This window comes from Pempheris klunzingeri, chromosome 5 (assembly GCF_042242105.1).
Source record: "Pempheris klunzingeri isolate RE-2024b chromosome 5, fPemKlu1.hap1, whole genome shotgun sequence".
NCBI lineage: Eukaryota > Metazoa > Chordata > Actinopteri > Acropomatiformes > Pempheridae > Pempheris > Pempheris klunzingeri.
This window is the reverse complement of record NC_092016.1, coordinates 1,897,298-1,910,174: the sequence shown is the minus strand read 5'-3', so window position 1 is coordinate 1,910,174 and position 12,877 is coordinate 1,897,298. Positions and strand designations below refer to the sequence as shown.

Below are 12,877 nucleotides of genomic sequence, written 5' to 3'. Positions count from 1 at the left end.
GGAGACAAACTGACGTCCTCACAGACTCTGAAGCTGCTTCTGATGGCCAGAGCTAGTTAGCATGGAAGCTAACAGGCTAACAGCTGTTTGCAGACGGCCTGAACAGCAGCTGACTGATGCTAAACACCGAACAGGTCGGAGTCAGCTGGTGTTCAAATAGATTACTGATAGATTATCGATGCTCCACAGCTTCCCTCCATCCACACCAACCAGGAAGTGGACACCACCTTCACTCCACACAACCGGAAAATGCAGCATCTCTGTAACAGAGGATCTTTGCTTCAAGCTAGCATTTCCCTGCTGTTTCAAACCTGTATGCTAAGCTAATCAAAAAAGCCGAACACATGAAGCCTCCCTGAACATCATCATCATCATCATCATCGGCTGGGATAACGTACGAGTCGGGACACGAGGCCTCTTCTCCACCGAGTACAAATAAAAACAGAACAGACATTTATTGTGCCAGAATCTACTGTACATATTCAGAAACATAATGTAGTGTACCATGTCGTCCTTAGATACTGAATTACAGCAGCATGTAGTGAATCATATAAAAAAGGCTAAATGGAATGCTTTGTTCAGTAATACTGATTTGTACCATATAAGGAGGAGGAATGCAGTCCAGTCTTATTAACATCACCGCGGCGCTCTGCAGAGTGAGTCAGCATCAGAGGTATTACATCACCGTAGGAAGAAACTGCTATATGGCAAGTACCTAGGTTCATACGTGGCGGTCCGCCTCGACAGGCGACCACGCAGGAAGTCATTAACTCGTGTAAGACTGGTTCAGGTGGAGTCTGCCACTGCGTCTCCGTGTGGGAATAAAGAGGAGCTCCGTCCGAGCGTCCCGTTAGCAGACACCACGAGGGGTTAACAGGAAGTCCAAGGTGCGTGTCACACAGTGCTTTTGGTGGGCAGCTCCGTGCTGTTGTGTCGCGTCTTGCGTGACGTGCCGTCGTCCCGCGGCCGGGCCTTCTGCAGGTTGGACATGGCGGCGGTGCGCTCGATGTCGATGAGGGCGTACAGCTCGGTGCGGCGGGTGGGGGTGGTGGGGGGCAGCGGGGAGGTGGGGGTGCGGGGCGTGTGGGGGTTGCTGCCGTCCGACGCGCCCTTGTTCCCGGCGCTGTTGTCCATCTCCACCTCGATGTAGTTGAGGGTTTTGGGCGGCTCCTGGTGACCCGGCAGAGGCGGCCGGCGGAAGTCGAAGTTGAAGATGGTGGGTCCGTCGGTGCGGCGGCGGGCCGTGTCGGGCCGGTGGGCGCTGAGCGGCGCCGTCACGTTCTCGGTGTTGACGTAGTTGTGTGAGGACTCGAGGGCGGCGGACAGAGGGTGGGAGTAGGAGTGGTGCAGCAGGCCGTGGTGGGGGTGGTGGTTGTAGCCGTTGAGCGACGGCGTCTTCAGGCCGCTGCAGCCGTTCTCCTCCTCCTCCGAGCTCGGCTTCCTCGCCTCCCACACCGGCGGCAGCGCCGGCAGGTTCTCGTAGTCCAGCAGGGCGGTGCGCCGCTGGGCCGAGTTGTTGACATTCTGCAGGTCGGGCGTGAGGGGGGGCGGGCGGTGGCGGCGGGGAGCTGTGGATGGATTGGACGTGGAGGAGGACGAGCCGTTGGAGAGCGGGGGGGCCGGCTCGGCCTCGGCGGGGGCCTCGGTGTGGCCGTTAGTCTCTCGGGGCTCCTCCCCCTTGTTGGCCTCCTGCTGCCTCTTCTCCTTCTCCATCAGCTGCCTCTGAACGGGGGTGGGGCCCAGCACGAAGCGCACGACCTGATGCTCCAGCAGCACCTGGGGCTCCGGCTGGGCGGGCGGGGCCGGGGGCTCGGCGCGGGCCCTCGGCGGGGGCGGCGGGGTGGGAGGGCACTGGGACTGGGGAGAGGTGGGACTCTCCAGAGGGGTGGTGACGGTGAGCGGGCTGGGCTGGTCCTCCAGGAGCCCCGTGGTGTTCACGTAGGTGTGAACCTGCACGGACGAGACCAACGCTTGATTACATCATCATGACATCATGTCCGACACAGGACCTTAAACTGAAACATTACTGAACTGTTCAACTTTTAATTATTTATTTTCTGTGTGTTTATGTGATTTATCAGCTCAGTGGACATTTTCCTGATGAGTTTCTGCTCTCAGTCTCTAGTTTACAGTCTTCCTCAGTTCATTTAGTGAGTTAGGGTCCATTTAGAGGAAGATACACCAGTATTTTACCGACTGTAAAGCAAAACTTGAGGCTTCAAAACATAAACCAACAGATGATTTTCATCTAAATCTATGTGTTTTATTTTGAAAAGCTGGGTTTTTTTCCCCAGATATTAATTTCCTGTCTGTTGGCAGCTTTTATTCTCAAGGTTTTGAGCCACTGGAGTCAACCGGTTGTGTTAATATCGGAGGGGGGGGGGTGTCATCTCTTACCGCGTCCTCGGCCACCAGCAGAGGGTGCGTGGACTCTTCGCCCACAGACGGCAGACGGGTGCTCGCCACAGACGGGTGACGGGTGGAGGGGTGAGACGGAGCCTCACCCACAGACGGGATCCTGGTCACACCGTTAGGCACCGTGGGCACCGAGTAACCCAGAGCTGCTGACACACACACACACACACACACACACACACACACACACACACACACACACACACACACACACACACACACACACACACACACACACACACACACACACACACACACACACACACACACACACACACACACACACACACACACACACACACACACACACAGAGATACATGCACTTTAACGGCTGTGATGCAGATTTTAGGACGTAATAAACAGATAACCCTTTACAACACTAGTCACACAATAACACCAACTAACTAACCAACCGGTAAAAGCAGCAGTAGATGAGCAACTGATTATTCTAATTATTATCTACAGAGACAAACCTGCAAATTCTTTTTGTGTAATCAGCTGTTAAATCGCTCTCTTAAAAGCCACCAAACTCCATTGACAAAAACAGTAATTTTACCTCTCAGAACACAGGATTTTCTGGTCTACTGCTTCTACTGGTTAGTTAGTTTGTGTTACTGTGTGTTACATAAATATTGTGTTGGACCTGAATGAACCCTTTAAAACATCAAAGTCACACAAACAAGCGAACTGATGGAGGCAGCGGACGACCAGCGAGTTCAGCATCCAGGGAGGTAAAACTACTGTTTTTTTAAATGGAGTCTGGTGGAGTGATAGAACGACTGTTTGTAGTTAAACGAAGAGGATCCTAACAGGTCTAACTATGTAGAGAGAGTGTGTGTGTGTGTGTGTGTGTGTGTGTGTGTGTTACCTGCTGGAGTGTGTGCTGCCTGGTGGTTAGGCTCCAGCACCGCCTCCTCCACCACACTGATGCTGTGGCTGTGCATCACCTCCTGCAGCATGTTGAAGATCTCTTCGGCTCGAGAACATTTGAAGGCAAAAATACCTGAAAATGCAAAAACAACACAGAACTAAAACCTTCAGAACTCCTCACAGGGCCGAAAAAACACGTTTCAGGTGATTCGTGGTCACAGCAGGATGAACCGTTCAAACCCCGGCAGCAAACACAGCTCAGAACGAACCACCGGCTTTATCAAAACACTAAATGAAGAAATATCAGGTGTGTTCTGTACCTTGTCCCGTCTGGCAGCGCCGGCCGCTCTCAAACGAGAACAGGTTGGAGTCGTAGCCATAGCGACGTAGGCACAAGTAAGGCCACCTGACGTCGTCACGGCGATGGGTGTGGAGGACGAGCTCGGCATCGGTCAGCTCCATCACACCTGAGCCCAACTCGTTCCCATCGTCGTCCACGTTTATCACCTGGACAGGGACACAAGACACACACACACCGTCAGAGGCAGGTACACAACACACACACACACACACAGTCAGAGGCAGGTACACAACACACACACAGTCAGAGGCAGGTACACAACACACACACACACCCACACACACACAGTCAGAGGCAGGTACACACACACACACCGTCAGAGGCAGGTACACAACACACACACACACACCATCAGAGGCAGGTACACAACACACACACACACACACACACACCGTCAGAGGCAGGTACACAACACACACACACACACACCGTCAGAGGCAGGTACACAACACACACACACACACACCATCAGAGGCAGGTACACAACACACACACACACACACCATCAGAGGCAGGTACACAACACACACACACACACACCGTCAGAGGCAGGTACACAACACACACACACACACACCGTCAGAGGCAGGTACACAACACACACACACACCGTCAGAGGCAGGTACACAACACACACACACACCGTCAGAGGCAGGTACACAACACACACACACACACACCCTGTCAGAGGCAGGTACACAACACACACACACACCGTCAGAGGCAGGTACACACACACACTGTCAGAGGCAGGTACACACACACACACACACACACACACTGTCAGAGGCAGGTACACACACACACACACACACCGTCAGAGGCAGGTACACACACACACACACACACACACTGTCAGAGGCAGGTACACAACACACACACACACACCGTCAGAGGCAGGTACACACACACACACACCGTCAGAGGCAGGTACACACACACACACACACACACTGCGGCTGCACTTTTTCCCGCCAATTTCAGCCGAAACTCTGAATCCAGATCAGGGCAAATCTGCAACTTTGGTTACCATGGTGATCAGGTAGAGAGAGACACCTTGGTGACACTGAAAGCTCAACGTACTTCACTAACTCACAATTATCACTTCACATTCAGCCCTCACACACACACACACACACACACTCGTCCCTGATGGACCTTTACAAACACTAAAAACGGTCTCCTCTGGACGTTCTGATGAGGAGCCACTAAAGGGCACCTTACTGTTGTTATAATACTGTTCCTGTGATTTCTCCAGGCACTGATACTGTGTTTTATCTCGGTTATGCACTGAGTCATGAGGCTTGTGTGTGTTTGAGGCCATGTTTGTTTTCCCCAGTGATAACAGGAAACACCCTGATTATGTTTGAACTCACATATCGCCAAGTAGCAGAAGAAGTATTTGGACAATAACCAGTTATTATGATGTGGAAGATGTTTCTACATCACTGTTGTTCTGGATCAACATGTTCTCTGTCTCTCTTTAGTCTCATCTGATGAACAACCGGTCTGATTCCTGGATTTTCTCCATGTGGCCCAATCTGAAGCCTTTTCTCACTAATTCTGCTTTAGTGACTTCTGGAACCTTCTAGCTGAGGTTGGACACATTTTAGAGACATGAAGAAGAAGAAGGTCCTCCAAGAACAGCAGCGAGGACGCAGACGCAGCGTTTAGAGAGCAGAGGGTTAAGGATTTAAAGTAGTGTGTGTAGATTAAGTAGGAAGGATCATGTGGATAAACAAATGTTGGTCAGCTGCGTTCTCTCTAATGTCCAGCAGGGGGCGACTCCACTGGCTCCGAAAAGAAGTCTGACTGGATGGAAGTCAATGAGAAAATGACTATTACGTCTATTAGCTCATAGCTTCTATTAGCTCATAGCTTCTATTAGCCCATAGCTTCTATTAGCTCATAGCTTCTATTAGCCCATAGCTTCTATTAGCCCATAGCTTCTATTAGCCCATAGCTTCTATTAGCTCATAGCTTCTATTAGCCCATAGCTTCTATTAGCTCATAGCTTCTATTAGCCCATAGCTTCTATTAGCTCATAGCTTCTATTAGCTCAGTAAACATTTTCCTAATTTAGTTTATTTACAAGCGTCACTTCTGGCTCCAAAAATCCAAGATGGCAACACCCGAGGCTTCAAAACGGCTGGTCAACAAACCAACGGCTGACGTCCACTTCTTAAATACAGTCTATGCCAGGGGCGTAACATGAGGGAGGTCAATGGCCCCTTTTCCCAACTTCAAGCACTCTTAAATCAGACTGAACTCGACTCCTGTAAAGTTTCCCGACTGCTGAAACAAGTGGTTGATTAACTGACCTACAGATGAAATAACTGCAGACAAATTCAGTCGTTTCAGCCTCTTTTTAAGCATTAAAAGTATTAAAAATGTCAAATGTTCTCTAAGACTTTGCTTTCTAACCGCTGTAAACTGAATCTCTGTGGCTTTTGGACAGCTAATCAGATAAAACAAGTCAACTTAAAGACATTTCATTGTCTAAATCGTTGGCAAAAAGTCAGCGGCAGCTCGACTTCCCAGCATGCTCTTTCACGACCGTAAAAAAACCTGTTTTACATTTCTGAGGCAGCATAACAACGTCTAATTGCTTTTAATCCTGCGTGGGACGTGACTCAATTAAAACTCTTGTTTCTCTTTCAGACAAACAAGTCCGGCTCCACCCTGAAACAAACTGCAGACCAATCGAATATTAAACTCCAGGAAGGCGGCGCTGACATGAAACTGTGACCACAGAGAGAAGCATCGACCGAACCAGAGGGGGAACAGAGGAGAGACTCCTGTTGGGGGGAAAACACTTGTGGAGCCGGAGAAGCGAGCAGCGACTGTGAGCGCTCACAACCACAGTCATTAGTGAATAATCCAGGGTGTGGGCTGGCAGACTCTGGCTGACTCCAAGGTCGCTGTCGAGGCAGGCCGGGGCAGGAACTCACCTTGAATTTGCTTTGATGATTATCTGGAATTGACTCTTTCTCTGGACAGCTTAAACAGCTACCCATGGCTTCTTCAGAGCACCATCTGATGTCTGGGGGAAACAAGACAAACACACACACACACACACACATATGAGCGTGTCGAGTGGGAGACTAAAACACACCGATATTAAAAAGCATCACCCTCTGCGTGCGAAGGCTTCCTCACCTAAATCCTGCCTCCAGTAGCCCTGGTTCCATCCTCAGAGCCTGAGGGACTCTCATGCTTAAGTGGATCTGGAAACATGAACAGCAGCTCTGCACAGACACAAAAACATCAAACATCAGAGCCGACGACGACACCACGGCTCGGGTTTATGCACACAGGGATTTATCTCATTACTGTTATCAACGCTAGCGGCAGCCGGCTTTTGAATGAATGTGTGATGATTTATTAACGTACATATTAGACGTACAAAACAAGAACACAGTTGCATAAACTATTTGATTTTTTTATAATTATATTATAAGTAAGACCGTCTAATATCTGCATTTGTGGATCACATGACACGTTTTGAGAATATTTAACTTTCTTTTTCATGTGCGGAGTAGAGCAGCATCCCCCCCCCCTGTATTATATTGATTATTTATGTTCCCGAGCAGATTATAGCTAGCATTATTTTGTGTAGCGGTAAACTGTGGATTTGTAGGAGTCTGTGGATGTGATTGGTTGTTCTCCAGGTATTAGTCGGACCCACAGCTATCCACTCCCTTGCTATGCAGCAGGTCTTGTTTCAGGGCAAACCCTCAGCTAATGTGTATTAAAAACTAAATATATAAATAGAATTCATATTTTTTTTGGGTGATTCGCTCTGAAAATAAAATGCTTTGCTCGTGCATTCTCCCTGAAAACAGCTTGGGGTCTGACTAACACCTGGAAAACCATCCACATGCTCCTATCCACACATGCACAGATGCAGATTCAACAGTTCGAAGCCAATTTTAGATTTGAGGTTTAAGCCTTAATGTGACTAATGCACGAGACACAAGTTGACTCCTATTGGAATCAATAATGAGACAAATCACCCACCGTACAGGTACGACACCAGGTGAACACACACACACACACACACACACACACACACACAGCTACAGCGTGAGTACGTTCTCCACTTCCTGTTCTACTCAAAGACAAACTTTAGCGACTTCAAAGCTGCAGAATCCAAAATTACTTCATTATATATTTTTGTTGAAATAACTGATTATGACCATTACATCTGAGTAATTTAATTACTTAATCAATTGAAAAGTTCCTTTAAAAATGTTTGTCTTTGAGCGCTCACCCCAGACCGGACCCACTTTGATGTAAACGACCAATCAGGATTAGCTAGCACGTCACTAGCCAATCATAGCGACCCTGTACTCTTAAAAAGCCCTCCGTGGCTAGCCTGTAGTTAGCCTAGCGGGGCTAACAGCAGGCTAGCCACAGAAACATAGGCTGTAGTTATACGCAGCTGTAGGCAAAAGAGGTATTTTATCACAAGCTCTTGACACAATGTCTGTGTTAGCCTTGCTAGGCTAACAGCAGGCTAGCCTCGCTAGGCTAACAACAGGCTAGCCACAAGAGACCTTGTTTGTACAGAGAAACTGTGATTGGACAGTTATATGCTAGCTAATCCTGATTGGCTGTTTGATCCAGTGAAATAAACAATAAATAAATACAAAGCGGAGCACTAAATCACCCTTCAGTTATTAATTTTGATCATTGCATGTCACTAACAATATTTAATTCAACCAAAGTACTCATGAAATAAAATTACCTGCTGGAGCTTTGAGGTACTTTACAGTTTTTGTACTTCTTTCTGGTACTTTAAGGTACATCATGGGTTAACTTATCTTTTATATTTGAGGTACTTTCATTTGTTCTTTAGTATTCTATGGTTTGTTTTACTATCATTAAAGCTGCAACTAACATTTCTGTTTGATACAGATTCATTAGAATATTAGAAAACAGTAAGAAGAGTCTGTTAAAATGTCCTTCAGCCTGAAGTGAATTTATTTAATCTCTTGTTTTGTCCAACTAATTAATTATTAAGTGATTGAGGACAAATTCTACCCTTATTTTCCAAAAATATTACTTTAAAGAGCTTCGGCAGTCGGAGTTAAACACATCAGGTGGTTTGTTTGCTGAATATCAAACTGTGGAAACACAAAAAACTGTAATTTGATTTTATTTGTCTAATTTAAACAACCGCAGCTTCATATTAGTTTGAGCTGAACATCAGAAAATATCTTGTCCTCATGCTGGACATTATTTTCATTATCAATCAATCTACTCATTAGTTTCCTAGTTAATCCTTTGGGTGTATAAAATATCAGAAAACCCCAAATTATTGAGTGAATAAAGACAGAAAACAGAGAAAAATCAGAAAAAATAAACTACAACCGGTGAAATATTTGCATTTTTCTCACCGTTTTTCTTGATAAACACCTAAAATAATTCCTCGATAATCCAAATAGCAGAAAGTATTTTTCTGTCCGCTGATTAAATCGATTATTTGACTCATTGCTCAGCTGTTATAACTTCCAAAGTGACTTCTGTTCAGCTTAAAACTTTCCGTCTCTGCAGCTCAGCAGGGAAACACCGTCAGTGGGAAACACAAAAAGAAAAAGACTTCTGTACTCAGGAGCCTGGAAATTTGATAAATAAATTTAATTTGTCCAATTTAACCTGCTGGATCTTCTCATCAGCTTGAAATGAAAACAAGAAAATATCTGTGTGCAGAAAAAGGAGGGTTGCTACTAACTTCTTACTGTTGTTATGGATTCATCTACCAATTATTCTTATTATTTCTCATATTATTATTATTATTATTATGATAAAAACAGGGGATGGAGGCACAATTAATGTCATACATTGTTTAAAAGTGCTGTATTCTCGCCTGATTTTAAATATGAAAACTATAAAACCCACATTTGAATCAATAAGTATGTCTGAGTGTAAATAAGGAGTTAAAATAATACAATAACAACACAAAGTTGGGTTTTGGTGACTGTGTCTGTGTTGTTATTGCTACGGGGCTGCAACTTCCCAGACATTCTTTGTCATCATTGATTAACCTTCCAGCTATTTTCTCGATTAACAGTTTGATCAATAAAGTCAACAAAGTGTGAAAGACGGCCGAGAGATTCAGTTTGTAATGACGGAAGAGGAGAAAACAGAATTTGAGAAGCTGCAACTTCTGAATTTTAGCATTAAAAATTTGATTTGCTAATGTTCTGTACATGTAATGTTCTGTGGGCTAATTGATTAATGGATTAATCGCTGCATCGATATATTAAAAACTGCATTAATACAGGATTTAACAGGAAGTATGACAGTGACCAGAAACACACACGATTTCACAGCCTGAAAAACTATAAAAAATAATAATTAACTGTCGCTGACGGGTTCACAGGGCGTCAAATTTATATCTATTATCTATATATTTATTTCATCCAAGTCCAAAACCCCAAAATATCTAAATCACTGTTATGGAGGACGACGAAAACCACAAATCTTCACATCAGAGATGCGACAACCATCAAATATTCTGCATTTTTATTATGCGAATATTCAACTGTATCAATAAGTTGATCTGCAGGAAAATAAACAGTCAACTATTCTGATAATCAGTTATCAATTCTAATCACCAATCAAGTAAAAATGTCAAATATTCACCGTTTCCAGCTTCTCGTGTTTCTGTTTGCCAGTAAAGACGATAAATCTGATCAATGCTTCACAGACCAGATGATCAATTCATTAAGAGATAAAATATCTGACAGATCAGCCGATAATGAAAATGACTGTGTTGCAGCTTGAGTGCAGAAAATTTAATTTGACGACTTTATTGCACAGAAGTTTTTTCTTACCAAGTAACCTGTTATTGATTATATATTGGACACAATTAGTTACTAAGTTATTGATGAGGAGATCATGTCAAAGATTAACTGGTGTCTAACATGTTCGGTTTCTCTCTCTGGACCGTCACCGTGAACAGAGACACTAATGGACATTTATCAGTTTAATCTGATTTACTGCAGGACTGCAAATCACTGTTGATCATTTTACCAATTAATCGATCAGCTGTTCGGCCCATAAAATGTCCTCAAATGTCCCAAAGAGATGTTGAGTTTACCGTCATGCAGGTGTGAAGAAACCAAAACAAGTTAATGTTTTTTTACTTTAAAAAAATAGTTGGTTATTATTTTCATAGGTGATAAATAACCGATTAACTTGTGCAGACCTGATTGATCGAGAAAATAATCTGATTATTCAATAGTGAGATTAATTGTTGGTCTGTTGTCATTTTAATAATTCAGTCTGACGTCTCTTCAGTCCACAGTTATGTTGTTAAATGTCTTGATTTACTGGACAAACCAGCACTTCAATACTTTCTAATTATTCCCATTATCAATTAACCTGATCATTTTCTCCATTGATTAATTGTTTATTCGTTCGGTCTATAAAATGTGTCTCAGTTTCTCCAAACAAAACAAAACACAGAAAAACAGCAAATCCTGGCGTGTTAAAGCAGCTGAAAACAGACATTTGTTGTTATTTTCTCTTTATCAACTAAACAATTGATCATCTAATTGTTTCAGCTCTACTTTAAACATTCAATCAGTGAGAATTTAAGTCAGTTTCCAATAAAAAAAACCCACCATTTGTCAGTTACAGCTTGTAAAAACATGTCTAAACTTAATTTCTGTGAGCTCTGCTGCCTTCACAGCATTTGTGCTTTTTTTCCCTCAACATCTGATGGACTAAATGTGCAGCAGAGACATAAATAAAACACAATTACTCAATAATGGAGCCTTTTAAACGTGCGCTTATCAAGTTTAAACGAGTCTGAGTGGGACACAATGGGCCACAGTGTCTGAATCCAGCTGAGCTAATTTTCACTATCACTTTCCTCCATACAAACTCCCAGTGCTCCCAGTTTAACCATGTATGGGTGTTTACCAGGGGAGCAGCTCCGACTCCCAACAAAACACACAAATCAAACACACCAGGAGCAGCTGCTGGTTTGGTGATCACCAGCTTTTACCTCCGCCAGGCTGCCGAGCTAAAGTTGCACAAGTTTGCACACAAGTTGAACTTTAGCAGCAGCAGCTAGCAGCCCGGACAAAGTTTAGGGTTTGGGGTAATTAGCCAGGGGTTAGCTTCGCTTCTCCCAGTGTGGTTTGATGAGGGAGTGTAATGGCAGCTAGTTAGCACAAAGCTAAGCTGACCTCTCTGCTGGTTGAATAAGCTAACACAGATTTCAGCTACCTAATTAGCTCCGATGCTACAGTTAGCGTTAACACACCAACGCATTCCGCTCGCTAGCTTTCCGCTAAATGTCACCAAACCGGCCGTTTTCAGGCCGCCATACTTACTCAGTGTGTTGGATTACCGCGGACAAACTTTCCGGGACATCCACTCGGATGTGAAGCGGCTCCGATTTGCCCCCCAAAAAACGACGGGCTGGCCGGGACACCAAACGAGCCAGCTAGCGTTAGCCCGCTGCTACACCAGCAGAGCCTCCATCTTTCCTCTGCGCTGCTAGAGCGCCAAAAAAAAAACAATCACAACTTCTTTCAAATGTGTCTAACGCTCGTTTTTGCGCGAGTGAGACAGCGGGAGACGGCTTAAATCCATCGGGAGACCTCCGGGGTTCACTGCGGGGTAAGGGGATCCGTCCAAACGCACTTTTTTCTCGCCGAAAACCAAGTTTGCGGCGGTCGGACCGTCTTTTCTGCCTGCTAGCCTGTTGGGCTAATTCGCTGCAACTTGGCTAAACTTCCGAGAGTTCCAGCAGCCTCCAATGTGGTGAAGCCCCGCCGCTGTGCGCATGCGCGGGCGGTGTGGTTTGGGACAGCCAGAGAGGGGGGGGGGGGGGGGGGGGGGGGTGCTCTCCCAGCAGGATGGGGGGGGGGCACAGTGACAGAAATCACATCAATACATGATTTATCCAAATATATCTGCATCATCTTATGTCCCATACTGAGGGTAACTGATATGTGAATATATTATATCACCCTGGTGTTGTTCTTTGTAATGTTTCTTTGTGTCTGCAGGTTTTTCCTCTGTATATATTATGTTTATTTAGTTTTCTATTTCTTTAACTGTGTGCTTTTGTCTATCCCCTTGAGCTGCTGTAACAGCAAATTTTCCCCACTGAGGGATCAATAAACAATATCTATCTATCTATATAATATGAATCTAATATAATAATAATATATAATAGACAATGTGAATATTTGCAGCCAATTGTT

At 45.0% G+C, this 12,877-nt stretch overlaps 1 protein-coding gene across 1 annotated transcript; it reads right to left on the bottom strand.

Annotated features, from left to right (window-relative positions):
• Positions 1-413: 413 nt before the first annotated feature.
• On the bottom strand, positions 414-12,382 carry LOC139201352 (fibroblast growth factor receptor substrate 2-like). Its single transcript, XM_070830641.1, has 7 exons — positions 11,999-12,382; positions 6,807-6,895; positions 6,599-6,690; positions 3,607-3,793; positions 3,285-3,419; positions 2,398-2,561; positions 414-1,950 (listed from the first exon to the last, which is right to left on the bottom strand). Exons 3-7 carry the CDS (start codon positions 6,662-6,664, stop codon positions 895-897), a joined length of 1,608 nt encoding a protein of 535 aa, XP_070686742.1. The 5' UTR covers positions 6,665-6,690; positions 6,807-6,895; positions 11,999-12,382; the 3' UTR covers positions 414-894.
• Between the last annotated feature and the right edge of the window lie 495 nt (positions 12,383-12,877).

Coding starts and splice junctions, on each gene's coding strand:
- LOC139201352 (XM_070830641.1), bottom strand. CDS start 6,664: ATGGGTAGCTGTTTAAGCTGTCCAGAGAAAGAGTCAATTCCAGATAAT. Junction 3,420..3,606: donor GCGCTGCCAGACGGGACAAG/GTACAGAACACA, acceptor TTGCATTTTCAG/GTATTTTTGCCTTCAAATGT. Junction 2,562..3,284: donor GGCAGCACACACTCCAGCAG/GTAACACACACA, acceptor GTGTGTCAGCAG/CTCTGGGTTACTCGGTGCCC.